The following is a 24,369-nucleotide window of genomic DNA, read 5'->3' on the forward strand; positions in this document are numbered from 1 at the left end:
CTCTCAGCTGTAGACTGTTGCTTCTGTAGCTGTAACTTCATATTGGGTTTGTGTGGTACTATTTTGGTAGCAGGGGAAGGGCTACAGGGGTGGCTCCTTTGAGAAGCTGCTAGAAACTTCCCCAGGTCCAAGTTGGACCCACCACTGGCCAAAGCCAAGCCAATCAGCAACGCTGGTAGCGCCTCTGGGATAACGTATTTAAGGGGGGAAAAAAACTGCTGAGTGACCTGCAGCAGAGAGAGAGGACAGGGATGCAACAGAAACAACTCTGTAAACACCGAGGTCAGTGAAGGAGGAGGGGGAGGAGGTGCTCCAGGTGACAGAGCAGAGATTCCCCTGCAGCCCATGGTGAAGCCCATGGTGAGGCAGGCTATCTCCTGCAGCTCATGGAGGTCCACGGTGGAGCAGATCTCCACCTGCAGCCTGGGGAGGACCCCACAATGGAGCAGGGGGATGCCCAAAGGAGGCTGCGAACGTGTGGGAAGCCCACGCTGGAGCAGGCTCCTGGCAGGACCTGTGGCCCAGTGGTGAGAGAAGCCCATGCTGGAGCAGCTTTTCTGGCAGGACTTGTGACCCCATGGGGGACCCACGCTTGAGCCATCTGGTCCCAAAGGACTGCACTTCATGGAAGGGACCCACGCTGGAGCAGTTTGTGAAGAACTACAGCCCGTGGGAAGGACTCATGCTGGAGTTCATGGAGGACTGTCTCTTGCAGTAGGGATCCCACACTGGAACAGGGGAAGAGTGTGAGAAGTCCTCCCCCTGAAGAGGAAAGAGCACCAGAAACAATGGGTGACAAACTGACCATAACCCCTATTCCCCACCCCCCCTGTGCTGCTGAGGGGGAGGAGGTAGAGAAATTGAGAGCAAAGACAAGCCTGGGAAGAAGGGAGGGGTTGGGGAAAGGTGTCTAAGATTTGGGTTTATTTCTCATTGTCCTACTCTGATTTTATTGATAGCAAATTAAATTATTTTCCCCCAAAGTTGAGTCTGTTTTGTCCGTGACCATAAGTGATGAGTGATCCCTCCCTGTCCTTGTCTCGACCCATGAGACTTATTTTCTCCTCCCTATCCCACCAGAAGGAGTGAGCAAGTGGCCACATGGTGCTTAGTTGCTGGCTGGGTCTAAACCACAACAAACTCCTATATCAGGACCAAAACTATGATCTCCATAGGAGACAGAGGAGGAAGAACAAAGACAGGAAAAATGTTTAGTGGTACACTAGTTAGACTGCTCTGCTGCATTCAACAAAGTCATAATGAAGATTATAGTACAAAAGAAAAGGTTTAGCCTAGACCAAGAACTATGGTTCCAAACAATATGACAGAGATCAAAGGTCCACTAGTTTGAAATGTCACCTCAGGAGGACTTAATAAAAAATAAATTTATATGATCATCTGAAATTAATTAAAACTCCTCTTCTGGTGACTGTTCCTACTTGAAAAAGCCAGTTAAGTCAAAATACCACATTGGTTACTATACCTCATGCCAGAACTAGACACAGTAATGACTTCTGCTTCCAAAACAGACATAGAATCAGACCACTGATTTTTTCAAGCAAGCATGAGATTTGTCCGCCAGCAGCTGCCATCAGAACACACACTTAAGAGGGAGAGCAAGAACAGCTAAACCTGGTACCACACACCAGCCAAGAAACATGTGACCTCTACAGCTGTGGCCCCAAAACATAACTCAATGCAAGGCTACACTCATCTCATGTCAAGTGGAGGTTCAAGAAACCCTTTTCACAGATTTATACAATGGCTATGTTTGCTTTCACAGTGCAATGCAATTGCAGTTCTGCAAGGAATTCTTTAAACCAGTTCCTGATAATGGATTTATAAAGCAAATAACTAAGAGAAAAGAAAACAAGTCTCAGTTCTGCAGGCAAAAAAATTCAGAAAGAGGCACAGTATTGTGTGGGAGGAATGCAAGTATGCACCACTGTCATCCTAGATGAACGTTTTGTACTAGATTCTTCTCAAAATTCCAGTTTTTGGAAGATTTGTTTTCTAAAGCATCATCTTTTGAGAAGAGAGAGGTAACTACTAAAAGACATAAGAATGGTATACAAAGCAAAACCTGAAAAAATACTCTGTCTTCAGAGGCAAAATTATAAGGTATGAAGAGTACCGATTCTGGGAAGAGTTCTACTAGCTGCCACTGCAGGCCTTCAAAAATTTATTTTTAAGAAACAGAATGTAAAGAAAAGCATAAGAAATGCCAAATAAACCTTTACAGTATCAGAAAGCACCAGATGTAAAAGGTAGAGGAGTAGGAGCAAACAATTTTGCTCAAAAGCAATCCACCCGGTTCTAAATTCATTTTCATATGTCCACAAATCTCTGGTCATGTAAGTTTTTCCACACCTGGTTGCCTAAGTTCCATTGAAGTTAGGTATTCGCAGTAAGTCAAGAGGTAAAGAGAAATCTATGAGAAAAAAAGATTAATAAGGGTGGCAGTGTTTACCCTCAAAAAGTTACTTTATTTCCCCTTGGAAAACAGAAACAGAATTTTCCTGAGTTAACTAGCAACATATCATTCTAAGATCTGATAGAAGATACCAAGCTATTTAACACATGGATCAGTATTTCCCCAAAAATGTGATTTTTAAGTGTTATATTACAGTAAGAAAACAATATCCTTTGAGCAGTCACTGTAAGAAATCATTATCTGTCTTGCAAGCACTTTGAGATTCTGGCATCAAAATCTGGACAGAATGTATTTTGTTCTCCAGTCTTCTGCATTATTGCTCCACAGTCAGAAAGCACAATCATCTTTGTGGTAAGAATTGAAAAAGGGATAGCTCTTGGGTGAGGCATGAATAGTTATCTGGTCATTGATGACCTGGCTTTACAATTAAATGAGTCCAGTTCAGTTATTTGCTTTTAGAGTGGTATGTTCTTAATATTAAGTTTCAGGACACTTATAAACACCAACAGAAGTACATCAATTAAAGCAAAAAGATTTTGCCATTGTTTCATTTCCTTTTCAAAAATAACGGAAATAATAACTAATTGTCCAGACATATCTATAACCAGTGTTAACTTCTGTGGACTAACTTCACTGTTCAGTTTACTGTTTCTTACTTCTTCCTCTTTGCAGAAATGTAAATCTACTCCTTGTAACTGTGTTATATCTATATGACTGAACAATTGTTTAACTAAAATGGAAGCAGATACAGTAACAGTCATCCACAGCACAAATTATTCTAACTCATCTAGGCAAAAGAGTGCTCAAAGTTCAGAGGATGCACTATCAAATTTCGATGCTCAGACATTACCACTTTAATTAGATGATTATAAAGGGTCTTTTAAAGTCAAATGCACAGCTAATCTACCAGCTTACTCAAATGAGGTGACAGTTCACACAGCACAAAAGAATCAAGTTGTAGTCTCTTCCCTCTGTTCTGCACTACCTTTAAATTGCTCTAAGAATGTGTATGAATCTCTTACTACTTCATCTACCAAAATCCACAGTGGACTAAACACCTTTTTAGGATTTTTTTCTTTAATGAAATTTCCTTTAAAATTACATACTAATTTTCTTTCCAGAACAAAATGTTCACTCAACCAGCTAATGAAAGCAAACAATTCAACAGTGAAAAGCATCTGACAGTTATAACTGAATTTGCAACTCTGATCAAGAGATTTTCAGATGGGAAAACAATAATGTATCTGAACTATTCATTCTACACATCAGACAGATATCTATCCCATTGACTTAGATTATAATTCAATCATCCCTCATACAGAATATCTACTCTTACATTATTTGTTACTGAGGCATTTGTATGCTCTCAGATACACTGTTTGAAGACTGACAACGTTCAGCAATAACTACATAATTTTTTTAAACTTCATTAAACAAACACAAAAACTTCAAAACGAACTTCAGCTAATGCAGAAAACATGTACCAATGATGAAGCATTTCACTATACTCAGGAAGAAAGTGTACTTTATGGAATTTAATCAACAAAAAATGTTGTTATGCATGGTCTAACTGAATAGATTACTACTACAATAATTCAGTGAATGTGTTTGGATTATTTTTAAGACATAAAGCTCTCCATATATACTAAAATATGATTTTTAATGCAGTTACAGAACTAAAGGACATGTGAAGGGTTAAAAAAGATTGAACAAATGAAGTACCATTTTAACAATAAACATTAAAATGAAGACCAGACCTGATGACTTAAACTGACATTAACCAAATCAAAACAATTCCTGGATACAAGAAGAGCTATTAGTGACATAAGATAAAAATATGCCTAAACCACAAATCCAGAAGATAAAGATACTACACAATAAGATGGCAAAAAAATACCAACATAGGCATTTTGCTTTTTAAAGGTAAATGAAATGCAAAACTCTTGGAAAAAAAAAAAAAAAACAGCAACAAAGTGATTGTACTTCTGCAATGAACAAAGTAGTGTTGTAGAAGTTTCAATACAAAGTCTGTCAGTCCCATCAATCCCCCCCCCCGATAATTTATATTAATGTCATGTGCAAATATCGTCCACATCCCAGTCAGATAGGAACTCACAGACGCATGAAAGCGTAAGGCTAAAAAGTGTCTTTTTTACCCAATTTCCTTTGCAATTTAGTTGAGAGATAAAAATCAGAAAGACTAGCCTTAAATTCATCACAGGGCTAAGAATGCAAATGCCATAAAATTTAATACTAAAAAGGTACTATTCATTTCAACCTCTTAATCTCTTACCTAATCCCATTCTATGGTTACGCTAGTCAAACTGTAGGTCTTCATGAAATTAAGTAAAATTTGAATATCAGAAATCATTTCATACCTAAATACCTTGTGATACTGACCTATCCTACATGAAAAATCATTTTTAGTCAATTACTTTATTCCAGTCAGGTTATTTTGTCTTTTTGCATGTAAATACAAGCATATTTTAAAGATAAAACAAAGGGAAAACCAGACTGCCACCTGTACAAGACAAATTTCAGTTTTCACTGAAAGGGTAGTATAACACATTTTAAAGCTCTTAAAACTACACTGCTTTCAACTTGGATTTGTAATTGTTGCATGTTATAAGCATTTTCACATAATAATTGTAAAACAAAAAGGATACTTGACAATGCACTCTTCACACTCATGCTTCCGTAGCAGTGGCAGAAATCAGTAGGCTTCTGTTTTCCTAGAAGTCACACACATTTGCTTCCTTTCACTCAAACCATGCTTAGGAAAAGCAGTTTCCCATCTCATCATTGTTGATTAGTCAATTACTCTGGTATAGTTATTACAGTCAAGAAATAGTGCATTCTTTTTATTATAAAACAACTTCTGTTAGATTCTATATTGCTCAGGTACCTGGAAATATTTAACAACCATCAGATTAAAGCAGGTATAATGAAAACATTGAACTATGATGTTTCCTAGCAAGAATCCCTAACTACAAAACCATCTGAAATGCATAAATAGACAGTAAAGAATTCTTTCTGATAAGAATTCTAAACATAGTACATGCTTGTAATTGCTGATAATTTTTATACATTCTTAACCTAAATGTATCTTGTTTCAGAAAATAAAATCCAAAGAGAGGGGTTACTAGAATAAATTCCCCTTGCATAAGTATACTTTTTAAATGGCAAAGTTCTTGCAAGAACCAGAGTGGGACAGGGAAGAAGTGTGAAGAAAGGGGGAGAAAGGAAAGCATACTGCTCTTGATTAAATTGCAAATGTAACACTTATCTGACTTACGCAGTTGTGTAATTTTATTTAAAAGTGTTACCCAGTGAGCATGAAAACAGATATAAAGCTATGCAGTGATACAGGCAATTTTACCTCTTATAAATACATGGGTTCAGAAGTGTAAGTTAAGTATCTTTTGTAATGTGAATTGTAAATGTTCTAGTAGTAGCTGAATTGTCTACAGAGGATACAATATGGAATGTCAATTTTTATGTGTAAATGGGCCATTCTAATCACGTTTAGGTTCAGTAGCTAAATTACAAGAGCACACATCAAAACTGTAGTCAAGTGCAGACAATTTCTTAGATTTTGAAAGCAAACAATACAATTGCAATTACTTTTTTCCTTAAAAGAAACACTAGAAATGTTGAGCTTTTTTGACAGGGAAGACAAATATAAGATGTGAAGAATGTGATAAAAGTATGGTTAAATGAAGAGATTTCTGAGGTATATACTGAAAACAGAATGGATTAGAGTCAGAGGAACCAACATTAAATGACCAAGCAGCAAGACTGCTTTATTTAACGACTGAAGAGGAATCCGATTCAGAGTGTGGGAAAAACAGACAGGCATCTCTGATGCTTATCCATAGGCCTCCCTTTTCCTTGCACTGCTTGTAAATGATATCCCAAAGGTTGAGCACAGATAAGAAATAAATTTCCTAAAACCATTTGTTTTGAAACTTAAAGAAGGTCCTGATTCATTATGATTCTTATCCCAGAGAAGATTTCAGCTTCATTTAACTTTGGCTCAAAGGCTGGAGGACTGCTCATTTTCTCTCTCATTGGTGCAGTAATACTATTCCATGTACTTTACTTTGTCTCCTGTGCCCAGCATAGCTTCTCTCATAACTCTAAGCAGGTCCTACTCTCCCTAGCCACACCTTTTACTACCATTCCTTGCTGCTGAAAACAGCATCTCCCTGTACTTTGTCTCTTGCACTGGTCTGGCAATCTGCTGCTAATCCCTTGTCATGCCAGTTGAACCTCATCTTGGTTTCATGCTATAAAAGGAATATACTGACATTATCCGTACTATTTCCCTGCTTCAAAAAGTAACATTTCATATCTCTTAAAATGGTACTTCCCAAATCCTACCAGACTCCATTTGAAATGCAAATATTCTAGAGGAAACTACCAGTTACCTATTTTTAGAAAATCCCTCTGCTGCTTCTAACAAAGACTTTTAGATTTGCAGTCCCAGATTTCAATACCTCTGATACCTAAAGTGAAAGCCAAAAAATAGCCATTTTAAAATTCTCTCAGAAGTCAAATTCTGAGCAATTTTGACTCTGAAATCTAAAAGCATATTTGGAGATGAAACTGTACCTTACAAATAATTAACAACCAACATCAACAGCCAGAGATCACCATGGTAGGTACTATGCACATATTTAATAAGAGATAAGCTTTTATCCTAAAAGCTGGCAATTAAGCTTATCAAAAGTGACACAAAGACATGAGAAACAGACAAGATAATAATACAATAATTATTATTAGCATAAAGAAGAGTCATAGCATACCATTTGCCTAGTCACTGCAAAGTATTAGCACAGTCAAGCGTTTTTAAAAAGGCATCTGATAATGATAACATAAGTGCCTTTTCAGACTCATGTGGATCTCTCCTTTTTCACATAAAGGGCAGCAGGAGACAGCATAAAGGCATTTCAGGGAAAACTAGAACAGACAAAAATGTCCAACAACACTGGCAGGCCAAAGACCAATGAACTGAAAGCTCAAAACCCAGTAAAACAGACTACTAAATTTTGTTCAATGAAGTAGGAGTCTAGAAGGCAGTTTTTCCTCCCCTCTCAAATGTGTTTATGATTTCAATGAGACACAATCTGACTTTGTGATCCTGCTGGATTCTGTCCACACCTACTAGAGATTCAAATACTCACCTCATCAGTAAGAAACTCTTTACTCAGACCAAAGTCTGTCAGCACCACGTGGCCATCAGAATCGAGGAGAATATTCTCAAGTTTTATATCCCGATATATAATCCCCAACTGCAAGCAGAATATAAGAATAAGTATTTCCAAATCAGTGTAACCACATCAAGGAGACATTTTTTAGTGTATTTAAATATGAAGCTAGCAAAATTCCCATTATTAAGGTAATCTGACACCTGAAAGTTGCACCTCAAAAAAGACAATTTTAAAACGCCTTTGAAGAAATAACTGAACGACTTAAAAACTCTCAGGAAATTACACTGTGCCTTAAAATGCCTTAACATTTAAAGGACACACTATATCCTTTAATCTAAAAGTGACTGAATACTTGCTGTTGAGTGCAAAACTCAGTTCAGCTGAATGAAAATGGATGCTTCTGTAATATGTTCTAGACCACACATGCATACTTTGTAATAGTCTACAAATCTACTTACTACCTCTGAAAACTGTAACACTTTTCATGTCTACAGTTGTGCCAAAATTTCAGAACTCTGCTCTTTAATTGTTTCAAAACAAGGACAACTGAACAACAGCGCAACCCAAACACTGTTCATGTTGACTATAAATGAGTTTTACTGATATACACCATTTGGTAAGCATTAACAATCATTTGTCAATAACACTCCTCAGACCGCAGACAAAAACTTGTAGCCTTAATCTAGTGCACATGAGTAGACACTTCATTGGGAAGTATTTCTAGCTATACAACTAATGTCTCATTGCTAAAGTTACTTTGAATTTAAAATCATCTAAAGAACCAGTTCTCCTTACGAAATTTCATATGATGTGAGAAGAACACAGCTGTAGTTCCACAAAATCAGCACTAGGATAAAGTTACTTTACCTTGTGGAGATGTTCAAGTGCCAAAACGATTTCCCCAATGTAAATCTGCACCTCAGTTTCTGAGAATCTCTCTCTGTGTGAAAGGTGAGTAAACAATTCTCCTCCATTTATATAGTCTAAAAAGTAGAACAAAGAACCTTATAATTTCACTTTCTGACAACTTAATTTTCTTATTGGCATATTAATAGGTACTTTGTAAGTTATTAAATAAGATGTTCTGGAATCAGATACTGAATTACAATAAAGTAAAAGCAATATTTCATCACGTTGTAAAATACTCAATTTCCTTCTTAGAGGACTGATGGAAGAACACGACCAACTTTTAAATAAGCAGCAAAACCATAAAATAAGCCTCAAACATCCATAAATTATAAATGCAAATATTTTTTGCAAAATCAGTCTTTTAGTTATTTAGGAATATGAAGAGAAAGGAATACAAATTATATCTACAAACAGAATACTTGTACACTCTTATGAAATACTTAAGAGCAACAGGCAGACTGACAAAAAAGGCAATTCAGAAAACAGGTGTTAGGTGAAATAAGCAACTATGGGCAATTACAAGATTTACTCTTCGCAAGGGGAACGTTCATGGCAAAACTTCCTGGAGGAGATTTCCCTCATGGAAACCACACTTTCGTTCTTTGCAGGCTATGACACAAGGGTTTTCTCACAGTCGGGAAGGGGGTAAAAAAAAGTAATTACTACAGCAGAGCTCCACTGCAACACAAACACATTGCAGAGGTAGAACTGTTTATGCTAACAATGTACATTAAAGCCATTAATTTGCAACCCCACTGCCTCCATATTGTATATGAGGTCTACATATACAGAGCAGGGCACATACCCCACAACATCTTACTCAAGATTTTCTTGATTATGGTTTCTATAGATTCATTGGTTTAATACACAAATCCATGAAAAAGGTCCAATCCTATTATAAGTTAGTTAATACTTCGAAGGAGAAAGCATATATACACATTACAGACACACTGATCTCTCTCCTTTATTTCTCCGGTTCTCTGTTTGATTCTACTAGTATTCCTTCCCAAACAATGTGAGGAAGATCATTTATCTATATCAGTAAGCATATGAAAAAAATTTATTAGAAAGTTTAAATTATCCACATTTTACAATTGCTTCCTCCTTCCAAAAAAACCTCAGCATTCTAGTTATGGAGAAAAAGATAATGGAGACAAATTTTTGAAATTTTTCTACTCAGAACTTCTAACTTAGTACAAGGTAAGAACGGAATTCCCAGGCACTGTTCTAAGGACTGTGACAGATACAAACCAAAGCTGCCACAGGAGTGGCAGAACAACCCTCATTCTTTTCAAGTTATAACACTAACCACAGCCCTATGAAACAACCAGCCTTCAAATTCTTGGTGCTAGATCAAATGCACCTCTGACAAAATAGGAAGAAAAAAAAAATCAATTACTCCAATATAAACTCCACTGGACAGTTCAGATTTTTTTATCAGTATTAGGTTAACCTCATGTGACAAACTTTGTATGGAACTGGTACTCACATGGATACACTACTTTGTTCTTTCAATCATAGCTTAAAATCAACATAAAAACTGGAATCAACTCCAAACCGTGTATTCTGGAAATCTGGCAGAAATGCAGCTGCATATCTGCACTCGATCCAGACTAAATTCATACCACTATATAGTCTGATGGCATGAAGAACTGTATTAAATATTGCACTGAGGCTCCAATTCTAAAACCTCTTGAAACTGAAATGACATGCTGCTCATACACCAAGTTCAGCTAGGTACAAAAACAGAGACAGCCTCTGAAATAAATTTCAAAATTAAATCAAAGTAGTGATTTACAAAGATTTACATAATGACACATAAAAACTTGCAACAAACAGTTGGGGTTTTTTTGTCAAGGAGGGTGTGAAGCCCAGCTGAATTACAAAGTAGCTTCAGGCCATGTTAGGTAGAAGAGACTTTCACTGTTACAAACAGTGATTAAAATAAATTTTTAACCCCCCTCTAATTATTTCCATTTTCTGCTAAAAAGAAGAAGGAAAAAAGGACTTTTCTGGCCCCAACTAATACTCTGAGAATGGATTCACATAGACTTTGTGGGAGAGCAAAAAACAAAAACAAAAGGCCTTTAATTATACACCAGCTTTGAATTTCTTGCTTTAAACATCACCTTAACATTGTGTTATGGTGGGCATGTGCCCAGTCTGCACTATCTGCTATGTAATGTTCTTCAGAACTACTGGGGTCCCTCCGCTTTGACTCTTATGAGAATATAATGTCAAGCTTTTAATTTTTCCTTCATATAAGAGGTTTTTTCACCTTCTAATTATCCTTGTCACTTAAATTTCTCCATTACTAAGTATTTATTTTTAGGTAACTACATCCAACTCAGGTGTGCGGGGTTTTTTTGGTTTGGTTTTCTGGGTTTTTTTAATATTTCTAGTGGGATCTAAACTTCATTCTAGCCAAAAATATCTGGATTTAAAGAACAGTACTATAATATTTATAACACATGTTGACATTCTGTCTCATTTAATCTTTCAAATTTTTTTCCAAATTATTAATTGATAACTTAAATAACAAAAAACCCCCTTAATTATTAAAGGATAACCATCAAGGAATCACAAAGCTATCAAAGTATTTCTAACCATCTCTAGCATTTTCCAGCCTGTGACAATATTTTACTATTTCTTTAATGTCCTGGTCAGAGGAATTTGTAAGTATCCTTATTACAATTTTCAACTCATACTTTCAAAACAAGTCTAGTGAACACTCCATTTAAGCTTGAGCTCCTCAAATGCCTGTATTATCTCACTGTAGTATATGAAACTAAGGTATGTGCATAGAACATCTTCCTAAGAATTGACAGCCAGTCATGTAGATTCATATAACATTAATAAAATTTCATTGATTTAATGTCTAAATCAGCCTGTTAATAAAGGTTCAATAAATCAAAGTTACAAGCTAAAAGGAACTGCAAAACTTGTACTTCCATTAAGAGGACCATTCACTTCAAGTAATTCACTACAAAAATGTATTCTGCACCCAAGCATTAACTTGATCATTCATTTTCCTTTTTTTAAAAAAAAAAAAAATACTCTACGTAAGCAGTCTTTAAAAATTGCTCGTACCTTTCGTACAAATACATCCTATATACCAAACCCAAAATTTGCTGCTGATCTGAAAGGCAGAAATATTTCTGATTTTAAAGTGGTACCAAGTCTTATGAACAAGCTCTACTTTCAGCACAGAAATCTGTGATTTTAGATTGCCTCTTAACACCCAAAAATCAAAACATGCAAGTATCTCAATACTCAAAGATCAAATGGTTTCATCACAAAAAATTTTGGCAGCAAATGCTTTCTGAAACAGTAAGGTTTAGAATTGATTTTAATACACTTTTCCAGCTCCTGATAATGTTCCTCATTATCAGGAAAAATCCTTCATCTTCCTGAGAAAGACAGAACTCTTCAAAGGCAATGAAAATGGAGTATAAAGCAAAAGGAACGTAACTCCTTAATCTCAGCATCTTTCCCCAAAACATTACTGTCCTGAAAAAGGATAGCAGTAGGTAATAGAGAGAACATGCACATACAAAAAGTATATCCAAGTTGAAAACCCTAAGAAAGTTCCTGATCATCTTCTGCCAACCTTGCAAATGCTACAGAAATAGATGTGGTTCTTCACAGCAAAACGGAAAGCAAACTAGCAAGGACAAAAGTGGAATGAAGAATGTTCTAATAAGGCTTGCTATATAATAGTTCATTAGCAAGCATCTCTCGTAAATGGAGATTTACAAAAGCTCCTGGTAGAACTTACCAAAATGAAGCATCACAACGCATAAAACAAGAAACCGATCCACAATACAAGTATTTTTACCAGCATTTTACAGCAGGAAACCATATGGACAATGTGTAGATTCCAGTGTTGTAGGGAATTTGACCAGAAATACATGAAAGCACAATCATCTCTAACTGGCATCACCCATGTTGTGAGCGCATTTTTTCAGAAAAAAAAGAACTGCCTGATACAATCTTCCAGTTTGCAGCATTTCGGTACTAAAACAGTCTGCTAACGGGTCAGCATAAGGACAAGTAGCCCTGTCCTCTCCAATAACATTTCAAAAACACTGATCGTGTTGAGGACAATATACAACATGTTCTTAGAGTGAAATGTGCAGCGTGTTTGAAGTAGAAGGCTTTCTGCTGCTTAAATATTTCCTTATTTTTTTCTTCTTTCCAACTAATCCCAGTAACAAAGTCATGTTTGGTCATGCCACCTTACCACTAACCTCTGTGCCACATACATAAAGGCAGCACACAGAGAAAATAAACTGAATCACTTTAATGCTCATATTCATACAGATTAAGAGCTTTTTCATTTATGGTAGCAGTTTGTCTGAAAATCTGTAGAAAACTAATGCAGTATATAATGGTTAAAAAAAATGAAAATCAAAATTTTATCTTCTAGGTAAATTCAAGAAAATATTTCCCTGGTTTAGGTACTTATGACATACACATTTTGCTGCATGTGTTACTGATAATACTCCTTCCCCCCAAGTCAGAGTAGCACACTGAAGTTCAAACAGGAAAACCACAAACACAGACACTGTTGAAGATGAACAGTATTTTACTTCCTATGGTCTCTCATGCAATCTCTAAATGTACAGTACCTAAGACCACATGAAAAAAAAACCCTACAAAACATTAAGGAGATAAAAGGGCAGATTATTTTTTTTTTTCATTAACATAAGACTTGAATCCTGAAAACTACTCACCTAAAATGAGATGAAGCTTTGTATCTGTCTGGAAGGCATAATGTAATGTGACCAAAAATGGTGATTGCCTAATGTGCTCCAACACTTGTCGCTCTGTCCTTGTGTGCTCAGTTGTTTTCGCTTTTTGAACTATTGTTGCTTTCTTCAGTACTTTCATGGCATACAGCTTTCCAGCATCATGGCCACTTACTTTCCTTACTAGGAACACTTTTCCATAGGCTTAAAAAAGTGAGGAGGAAAAAAAAAAAACAAACAAAAAAGTCACCTACTCATACTACAGGTCTGTCTGATATCATTATTATTTTCAATTATTCATTGTTATGGCAAACAGTGACCATTCAGGCAAAAATATTCCAGAACACTTTGTTTCAAACCGACCTTTTCTGAGCAAAATTTCAATCAAGTGAGCTTAGTGACTGAACACAGCAAGAGTGGGAAAAACAATCAGTTTCAGTATTTAAAAACTATTTTAAGAACTGATGATTGCTTCCTTTGTAATAACCTAAAACTCCCATACCTAGGATTTAGCAAGAGCTTGGAGTAAGAGAGATGTTATTTTTTTTTCCTCATAACAGTCTGTCCATATTTGCACAACTTACATGCTTTCATTACTGGCTTTACAGCAGCGAAGTTCCAAAAACCCACGGAAAAGCCAGTGAAGTCTTCCCATCACTATTTAGTACATAGGAACTTTCTGAGGCTCCCATACTGGACTTAAATGAGAATAAGCTAGAGGAATTATCTCAAAAAGGAAGTTTTCTGAACACAAACAGGAAAAGAAACAGTCACCAGCACCAAAAGGTAGTCTTTCCAGAGTTTTAAATTATTGAATCTAGGTGTTCTGTTTACATATTTGGTTAAAAATACACTCCATACTGGAATAATAAAGTGGCAAATGTGGACACCTATCGTTTTTTTTTTAAATAAAAAGGGCTCCTGGGAACTGTACAGAAGTATATTTGGTTACTAGGCAAACCTGTAGAAACAGTAAAAGTTACAATTAGTAGATATACAAGCAAGATACTATGTGAAAAAAATTAGTGTTACTTTTGTAGATGGTAATATTTCTATTAATCACTCGAAGGAATCAGGAGGAAGGAACAATGATATGGTTGACTTAGATTTCCAAGACACTTAAGTTCCCTTACAAAAGGATCTTAAAAACCACTAAACAATCATGGGTGCAAGGAGGTGATACCAAAAACTTAAACAATTTAGTCAATTGTATATAACAGACCCCTTTGCATAAGCTTTGTACAGACAAGATAAGCAAGCCTACGTGCCGAAGAGCGACCCTTCCCCAATTCAGTACACTTTGTACTGACAAGATAAGCGAGCCTGCGTGCATGGAGGCAGTCTCGCAACGTATGCATTAGATTCCCTGGAAACAAGCAGGTACTTCTTGGGAATTATATATTCATTTTTTAAATGTATATAATGTGTGCCTTTTCCCTCAGTGTGCATGTTCGGAGGAGAAATTCCCCCATGCACCCAGCACTGCAATAAACTAATGTCAGATTTTTAAACTATCATTTAGTTTGGGAAGTTTTCTTGGTTACAATTTTCGGTAACAGAGGGGATCATCTTCGGAATGAAGACCTACATTAGCAGACAAAAACCCAAAAGGTTAAAAAAAAAATTTCAGCCTTTTCAGTGAAAGAACGTTACCACAAGAATTCATCCTGCCTCATTCAGCCATATAGGAACTGCGAGGAAGCTGACTGTCTTGGTTTAGTAAATTATCCCCTGTAACAGAAATCGAAGCTGACTGCTGAAAACTACCACATTATCTGAAAGTAGCTGAAAAGTAAAATGGCAGATAGAATTCCAAATAGGTAAATGAGTAATCCACATGAAATATGACAATAATTGTTTGTGCATAGTGTTATCACTGAGAAAAATACCTAGAGCTACCACAGACAACCCTATGAGAAAACATCAGTGGTAATCCAAAAAGGAAATCGAATGTTATAACCTCAAGGAAAGGACTGAAGGGGAAAAATGACACAAATGTACCATCCCCCAAACTTTCAACACAAGACCAGAAATCCCTTATGCTGTGGTTTGAAATCTTTGTGTGCTCGTATCTCAAGTGATGCACACTATTTCAGTCTCTCTTCTCTTCTGCCCCCAGCTCCCCTCCTCCCATCAGAAAAAAAGTATAGGAGAACATTAAAAAAAAAAAAAAAAAAAACCAGAAAATGATAGAAGAATTCTTCTAATTATGAAAGGAACTAAACACACTTAAGACTTTTTATTTTGCCTGAAAAAGTAGAGTACTTAAGAAGATGCTAGAGAGTTAGAAATCAATTCTAGACATAAAATAACTAAGGTAACAAATTAAATCATTATTAGGTAGTAAGATTAAGAACTGCCCAAAACACACAAATAAATAGTTCCACAGTTAAGCTGTGGAACTACTGCTACATTATGCTGCAGATGTCAAAAATGTAGATGAGTTCAAAAATATTATATAAAACCTTGAGGGAGAGGAAAGTATACCAAGTGTTGCTAAACACAGAACATAATCTCTGGCTCAGGCAGACCCCAAACTGCAGGCTGCTACAAGCTCACTACAGAAACCATCATTGTATGCCTCTCCATATTCTTGTAGGGTCTCCTTAAGCCATCATGAGACAGAAAACTGAATCAGCTGCATGTTTTGTCCAACCGCAATAATGATCTTCACATTACTTTCTCAAAGAGAATGCTCAAGTGTCTCAAAACTGTGAATATACGAGACAGGGTATACTGTCCTGATGTGAAACATTCAAATTTAGTTGGTCTTTAAAAATGCTATAGCATACACTGCTCCCAGTAAGTAACTATGTGTAACTCCGGATTTTTTGTTTTTTCCAGACAGGTAATAGAGTGTTTTAAATCAAGTGACAAGCATTTTTTTTTTCCATACAACTGAGTTCTGCTTCATTCAGTATACAAAAGTGATACTGTTCATATAATGAACAATTCTTTTTAAGTTCATTACTTGACTCATCACACCCTAAACAATCATGCTTGCCTTCTTTACAGAACCTATTATTCTCAGTAAGAGCTTTCATAAAGTAAGTTTTCACTCAAGAATGGCAAATAGAGTCAGAATAGGTTAGGGTAAACATATCTTTCTATTTTAGGAGACAAGTGTGAGATACGCAGGACAATCTTTTTCAAGATGTTTAGTATTATATCACATTCCCCAACTTTAACTGTAGTTATGAGATCTCAAGTATATCTAAGTCGGACTCAATAGTCACCAGCTGGTCATCAAGAAATGGATAACCATAGGATGTAAAAAGATTACTTTAGTAAAATAGACACGGGCCATAAATCCTGTCATGATGTACAGACACAAGTGATCTGAATCAAGGTTGTACAGACCATAATACTGTGACCACAGTAATACTGTTATGCATACGCATGGTTCTAATGTAATTCACCTATTTTTCCAATATTGAATGTTAAATTATTTTTAGCACCTGAAGAACAGACCCCTACTATCAAGAGCATTGTTTTAAAAGGAGTTACTTTAAAAAATGTAGATAACACTTCTGCATTCTATTAACACACAACAAAAACAGTGTGGAGAATGGCCTTACCTTGCATTTCTCAACTGCTAAAGGAAGCAGCCCTAGTTTTTACCAATTTCAGTTGGAGCTTGACATTGAACTTCCTTATGCCTCTCTGAAAAACCCATTCAACAGAAGTTTCCCTAGGCTCCCAGGAAACAGTAGTTTTATCAGAAGTGTTGGAGAACATTAAATTAAGCTAAATTAAAACAAACAAAAGCCCCTAGATTTTCACACTTGGCTACCCGTATCCTTAATCCTACTTTATAATAACATACAATAGTGCATCTTAAGTGGCAGAATGCTAGCTATACGTTAAGAGCACCTACTACAGCTTTACATACAGCATAGGGGAAAATTATCTGCTAAGTGTAATAGCTGTAAGGAAATCTCTAGAAACTATACTACTGTTATCATAAAAGAATTTGCAGCATAGAGCTTTACCACGGTACAAATTGTTTCTTCAGAAATCTGAAAAGAACTGACAGAATGATGAGGATTCTCAGCAGTTTTGATGAGAATAAATCTTAAGTGGCACTATTTTAATCAAATGACTCATGATATATTCAACACCAGAATCTCTGATATCACCACGAGAAATCTACTTAAAAGACAACACTGCAAAAGCAATTCGTTTGAGTGGCAGCAAGGAGAAGGCACATAAGCTAACTGTAAGAATACCCTTACCTGATAATCTTATTTCAGAAAAGCTTTTTTAGTTTCTCAAAGAGCCACATTTTAATGTTCATACTTCCAAGGCAGAAATATTTAGCCAGCAACGTATCCCCCATAAAGCAACACACACAGTCACCAAATATTTAACCCCAAAATTCATTAAAAATATTTTAAATGTTGGAAGAACTAAAAGACTATATAATACATACTGTATATATACACAAGCTATGTTAGACCGACCTTGAAGTTTATTAAGAGAAATAAAAAAAAAGTAAAAGAAAAAAGCAATTATTAGTTGCAGATTGTTATTGATATCAGGCCTGTAAAATGAATAAGAGATTTCATACCAGCAATTTATACCAAATTTCCACTTAATTTGTGAGGCAGAAAAATATAATTGGGGGTTAAAACTGCCTTTTTCATGAATACACATTCATAGTAATACACATCATCGTAAGTAACAATTCATTCAGCAAGTCATCAGAATAAAGTACACACTTGCTGAAAGACAATAAATTAAAAATATGAAGTATTCTTTGGTTCTTTGTTCTTTCTGTATAAATGCAAGCACATTAAGCCATTGCATCATGCCAGCTAACTCTTACAGAGAAAAAGGCAAGAAATTCTTACTGTTTATAGCATACAGGATGGTTTACTGGACTTCTAAATCCATTAAAACTTGACATTTGTATACAGACAGTTTTTGTATAGACAGTTTTACAGCAATGTTCTCAAGCGTTAACACAAGATACACTTCTTTCTTAAATTACTTTTTTACTTTCAGTGTAAGAATAATCATGAGACAATGATAGGAAAAGGCTCAGAGGTACAAAGTATTTAATGATTTGAATAAATTTCATTGTATTCATGATATATACCTAATGACCTCTTTCCTCTGCACTTTTTATTGTTAAAATAGTCTTTAGATTTAATCTTCCTAAAGAATTTGGAGGAAGAACTCTCACTGTGCAGGTATGTATCTGTCCATATGAATTAAAATTTGGGATGTAGCAAAGTCAGAAAGGCATATAGCTCTAGTAGCTAAAAACAAAAAAAAAAAAAAGCAGCCAAGCAAAAACCTTAACAGAGATCAAACAGCACTCTGAACAAGCATTTCCAATTTTTATTGTGCACCATCAAACTGTCAAAGATGAAGCATTCTCTGTCATCTTTCCTTAAATATCAGACAGGCAAGAATCTTTAACATACTTTTTTTTAACATTATTATTTCCCCAAGAACAAGTTCCCTGACCCATTAAACAAGTGAGAGATAAATAAGAAAGATAGAAAGTGACAGGAGAGGGTAAGTTGCATCTTAAAACATACTTTCTATCAGCATTTTGCTTTTGTGCTTTTTTTGCCTTTTTACCTTTAGCTTTTTAAAAAAGTAAACGTCATTACAGTAAATAGGTATGGCAGGCAATACATGCCTAACTTTCTTCTCAGTTTTTAGAAGGCAGCTCTCATATGCAAGACAATCCACCACTGGATATGCATGCCATTCATTTCTAATTATTACAAAAATTAAGGTAAATTATTTTCTTCAAAATTTCTTTGAAGGCACTGCATACTGCTGAATTCAGAAAAACTAACCAATAGCTGCCTGGATCATCATCTTACTTGCTTCTTTCCTTCTCAAATGTAGGATTGCATTTGCTGTTCTCTCCAGTTATAATGGACCACCTCCAACAATAGTTCCAGTAAGAATCTTTGCTACTGATCTCCAATTTAATGTCCAGATTCTTTCAGAATTCTGATGGATGAATGGGATGAATTTGTCCAGGCTCTTGGTTCTTAGATTGAACACATTCCCCTCTTTTCAGTTAGCTCTTCATACAGAAAAATATTTTCCTATTTCCAAACTCTGTCTCCAATTAGCCATCCCACCTTCTGTTCATCATAGCTCTCCTCAGCAGAAACTAAAGTAAAAGTATTAATTGAAGTTTGGAATTATTTTTAGATACTCCCTAATTTTGGCTCACTCTCCTGAGCACAGTAACCCCACTTCTTTCTTTCTCCTCCTTTTACAATAGAAGAATATTTTATATTCTCTTCAACATTATTTGAAAGATCTAACTTAATTTCACAGTCTTAACTTTACCAGAATACTTTTTGACCTCTTAGATGGAACTTTGTTATACCTTCTTGTGTAACAAGATTTTTGAGCCGGTTATTTAAATCTGACATTCATCCTACCAATTTTCTACCTTTCATATAAATATATCCTTCAGATTTTAAGTATCTTCCACATAAGGAGAATATCCCTCACATATAAGCACTTAATTCCAAACGATCATCTATAAAATAATCTCTTTTATATATGGCAGTTATATTCTTGCTTTTACTTATTTTTTGACTTCATTAGTGAACTGTCATTCATTCGGTAGACCAGATTATTAGGGCACGTGCTCAGGAACCACTTATATTGTCTCTTCTTAAGCACAGTTGAAAGACTGAAAGTGATACTTATCAAAATCACAAGAAGCAACAGTTGAGTAGGAAAAAAGGAATAATTATGTGTAGAAAAATGTATGACCCAGAACACACTCTACATCAACAATTTTTATATTTTAAAAACACATTTATAAAGAATGAAGCAAATAAGGCAGGTGGGTGTGCATAAACCAACACAGCCACCTTCTCTTGTTCCCTCTGTGGCTTTGGGAAGCATTTAGATTATTTTGCTGTAAAGTAACCTCGTTCTATAGAATAGACACTAGTTACCTATGCACACGAAAAAAGCTTTAACTAGATAGGAGAGACAGCTGGAAACATGAATTCAGTGGATAGGAAATCTGAAAAATCCAAATTGGCAAGGCTATACAGTAACAGCAGAAGAAAAGGACTTAAACGAAAAGAGAAAGAGACTGGAATTTCATGAAGTATATACTGAGTAGAACACAGGCAAGTCAGAGAAGTCAAGTAAGCAGTAATTTGCTCCCAGAGCAACAAGTGCATTATTAATAGCTTTATTAACAGCTTTATTAACAGTGTCATACTATCATGTATTTTGTTTTACTGATGTAAAGTTTCTTCAATGGGGAGGTTTATTCTATTAATAGCTCCTTCATGCAATGTAAAAGGATTCAACCCAGATTAAAAAGCTAACTCAGATTTTTGCTTCCTTGTCTTCTCCTGTCAAGACTCAGGTCAAAAGAGGAACATATATACTATGATATTCTTTTAACACCAAAAAGCAAAATATAACAAGCATGCTTCCAGCTGAGAGAGCATGTACAAGAACAAACCAGAAAAAGGAATGTAAGAAGGAAAGAAATGCAATTTAAAGAAAATAACTAAGAAATTATGCTAAGCCATAGCATGAAGAAAATGTTATCACAAAAAAAAAAACCACACTTCCAGAGGAGAAACATCAGTACACAAGGATACTATTTTTGTATTTAAAAAAAAAACACTTAAAAATGAAGATGTAAGTAACTCTTCACTGCTGTTACCTGAAAAAACAAAGTCGATACGGAACTACCACAACTACATATACTTAAGCAAGGTAGCATTTATTTTAACATATTTTGAGCATCATCTTCAGCTATTCCAGCTGCTTCATAGCAGACTATATTTAAAATACTGTAATTAGTTAAAATTGCATCTACAGTCATCAGTCAATATGACTGTGAGATTTCAATATATTCTGCCTTGCACTACCGTAGATCATTTACGTATCAGATAGTTTGGAAGCACTTTGCATGCTGCAGAACTCTGCAGTGAAGAATTTTTAAAAAGCTTCACAACTTTTGTTTAGCATTAGCTATATTACAGTATTATCAACAATACCTAAAAGCTCGCACCAGGGTAAGGCTTTCACTGCCAGAGTAAACATAGCTCTTGCCTAAAAATACACAACATGTAAGCAGAAGCCATCAGATGCCCTCTTCCTCGTTTTCCTTTAAATTGCTCCCAGAAAAGCAATAGTGTCCCTTTTGTCTCTGTGAATCAATTTGTCTAATATGACCTCAACCCCCAGCCCCATCTTCAACTTCATAGAACTTACTAGTATAAAAGAACAGAGTAGTTCTCAAAATTGTCAAAAAAAAACACACAAAAACAACAAAGATACAGTTCTCTCTTATCATTCTGCCCATAATATTGAGGGCAAGTCACTAAGGGAGATACAATGGCTGTTTGGAGAGGTGTCTACATTCCCGGAATCCCCCTGCCTTCCCCCATAGATCCTGATTAAAAATGAAGGGGGGGGGGGGGGGGGGGGGAAACAAACAAACAAAACCAACCCACACACACACCCCTCACTTGAAAATACTTGAAGTATTTCAAATTTCTGAAGTAATGAAATTTTTTTATCACTTTTTTTTCTGGCTGAAAGGTAAAAGGCATCTAACAAGCATCTGCAACTTGTAGCCCAGCCAACAAAAAGTTACTGTTTAGAGGGACAGCATTTAGTTTCACCACAGTTAGATTGCCAGCTATATATAGATAAAAATTAGGTAGAAAATCAGTTGAAGAAAATATCCTCCCTCCTTTCTTATTCTAATAGAATAAAACCTACAGAACAAGATAATTCAGACTCATATCAATACAGAAGGCATGCAAATATCTTCTGAAGGTTTTCGTCATTTTTTTGTGAGAACAAGCCTAAGGACAACTGAAATGCAGATTATTAGTTTTGCACAAGAGTACAAGTTCTAAATGAGGCCTTACTCTTGTATAGTACCATTTAAGACAAGTCTGCAATAAGAGTCTGCTATTCCAAATATTTCTGACTTAATTGTGGTTACAGACAGTTTTCTTTATGCTTCTTCTCATTCCCTCAGGTAAACATATATTCTGGTACAAAGAACTTAAGTCAGAGTAGTCATACTCAATTCAACTATGAGAACAAAAAGTTGCAGGCCTAAACAGGACCCCACAACTCATGACGCAACACACTTAAGATCTTATAGCAAAGTTTGCATGCAAACAAGTGATTAGAGCCTTATTAAGGTTTTGAAAAATAATCTCTCTGCTATGGAAGCTGTGGGGACCAAAAAGCAAGGTACATTACACAGGAAAAACACAGAGTCAGTAAGATAGTTACATAACTGAATATATAGCCCCAGACTTCTCACATGCAACAAATACTGCAAAGTCTACAGCATTTAAGTTGGTTTTCCATACTTCAGATGGAGTGCTTGCACAATAATTCTTGTTATTGATAAGGCAGTTCTAGAACTTCCTAAAAACTGAATTTTTACAGCACCAGAGTCAATGTGTACAAGTTCTCTGGGGTTCTCTAACAGTAGGCCCAATACGCACAAAAATTTATTTCACAGTAGAACATTTCAGGATCATCTTAGCCAAGTGGCCAGTATCTTGCTTCAGTTTCTGTTCTGCTCTGTCGAGTCAATGAAAAGGACATAGAAATTCTTTTGACCATAACACTTAGAAAAACACTGAAAGCGAAGATGGTGTTCAGAGCTGCACCAAAATTTTGCTGGACAGTATTTACAGAAGAAATGCCTTAACACAGGTATATTCCCTTGTGAAATAATGTCCTTTCAGAAACCCCTTGCATGAATGAGAGGGGATGTTTGCTTAATGCAGTCCCCAGAACGCTTTTCAAGCTACAAAATTAAACATCCCCATCAAGAACATCTAGGAAGGTTGCAGAATCTCTACTACTGGAGGCTTTTATGATCGAATTGTTGTCAGGGATGATGCAGGTATAACTGACTGTGTTTTGGGCCAAGCAATTAGAGGACCTCTTCATGTCCATTCCAGTCCTGTTTTCAGCAATTCCATGTTACCAGAAACACTGACAATTCACAGATGGTCACTCTTCCACAAGCAAACAGAACTAGCTCCATTCTGGTAAGGTCATTTGCATTTCATGTTGTCCAGTAATTAGCAAGCAACAACCTCTGACATACCTAGTGCACTAGTCTTAGCTGTGACACACTTAAGACTGAACACAGCTTCATGACTGCCCTGATGGTCTAGATTTCCAAAGCAAGAACCTCAGGCCGTGATTGAAACTACATCTTAAAAAAATGCAACTAGCATTTCCTTGACAGAAAAAAAAATACTGCTCTTCCTACAAATGCTACAAATGTCCTTGGATTCCTGAAGTTTGCAGGAATGTTTTTGTCAGTTCTTGAAATAGTCTTTAGATAGATTTCTGGAACAATGTGACTACTATAGCAGGATGAAGACAGACAGGCATGCTTTTTTTCTTCACACATACATACACTGTCAATCCCATTGTCAACCCACTGAACTAGCCTCTTCTGAAAGGGGTCGCTCATAAAAATTACCCTGTTAACCTGAGTGAATAGGTTAGCTTTGCACTATGAGCCCTAAGGACTACCTGCTATGATTAAGAGTATCCCAGGCCAAGAGAAATTTGGGTAATCTGTTCATGAAGAGAGAGGCATGGAAGGTAGTAATGAATGACAGACAACAGTTTAACAGCAGCAAAAGGGGTATTTCAGAGGTACTGCCTAAAGACAGTAGAAGGAAGTCAGGCTACTACTGGTCTGAACTTGAAGGGTCAGGCTACTACTGGTCTGAACTTGAAGACTGACACTTATGAAACCACCAAAACTTACTCTGTATTCCAAAAGCAATAGTTGTAATATTAAGGTGATCCCAGACTAATGACAGTGGTAAGGAAAAAGGAAAAAATTAGGCATGGGACTGGATTTCATATACACACACACAGAGTTAAAAATCCAGATAATGTTTCCATCAGCAGGAGAAAGACATCCTCACATAAATGCATAATTATAAGTAATTCCATTTTTGTCAACCCCATTCTGACCACTTCAGAACAGCATAGCTACTTCTATCTATGAATATGCAACATATACCTACAAGTATTAAAGCCT

At 36.0% G+C, this 24,369-nt stretch overlaps 1 protein-coding gene across 9 annotated transcripts in view; it reads right to left on the reverse strand.

Moving 5' to 3' along the window:
* The window catches only part of RPS6KA5 (ribosomal protein S6 kinase A5), an 82,074-nt gene that overhangs the window by 44,117 nt on the left and 13,588 nt on the right, over nt 1-24,369 (reverse strand). For 3 of the 9 annotated variants that reach the window (XM_074868602.1, XM_074868599.1, XM_074868600.1), the window contains exons 3-5: nt 13,293-13,511; nt 8,515-8,630; nt 7,621-7,728 (exon numbers count right to left, since the gene is read on the reverse strand). The exons of 1 other annotated variant lie outside the window; for it this stretch is intronic. In XM_074868602.1, coding sequence (XP_074724703.1) covers nt 7,621-7,728; nt 8,515-8,630; nt 13,293-13,511 — 443 coding nt within the window. Of the gene's footprint in view, nt 1-5,100; nt 5,167-7,620; nt 7,729-8,514; nt 8,631-13,292; nt 13,512-24,369 lie in introns of those variants that run through there. 5 more of the 9 variants (XM_074868605.1, XM_074868604.1, XM_074868603.1 and 2 more) reach the window with 4 other exon arrangements.

This window comes from Strix uralensis, chromosome 4, assembly GCF_047716275.1.
Source record: "Strix uralensis isolate ZFMK-TIS-50842 chromosome 4, bStrUra1, whole genome shotgun sequence".
In the NCBI taxonomy this organism is placed as follows: domain Eukaryota; kingdom Metazoa; phylum Chordata; class Aves; order Strigiformes; family Strigidae; genus Strix; species Strix uralensis.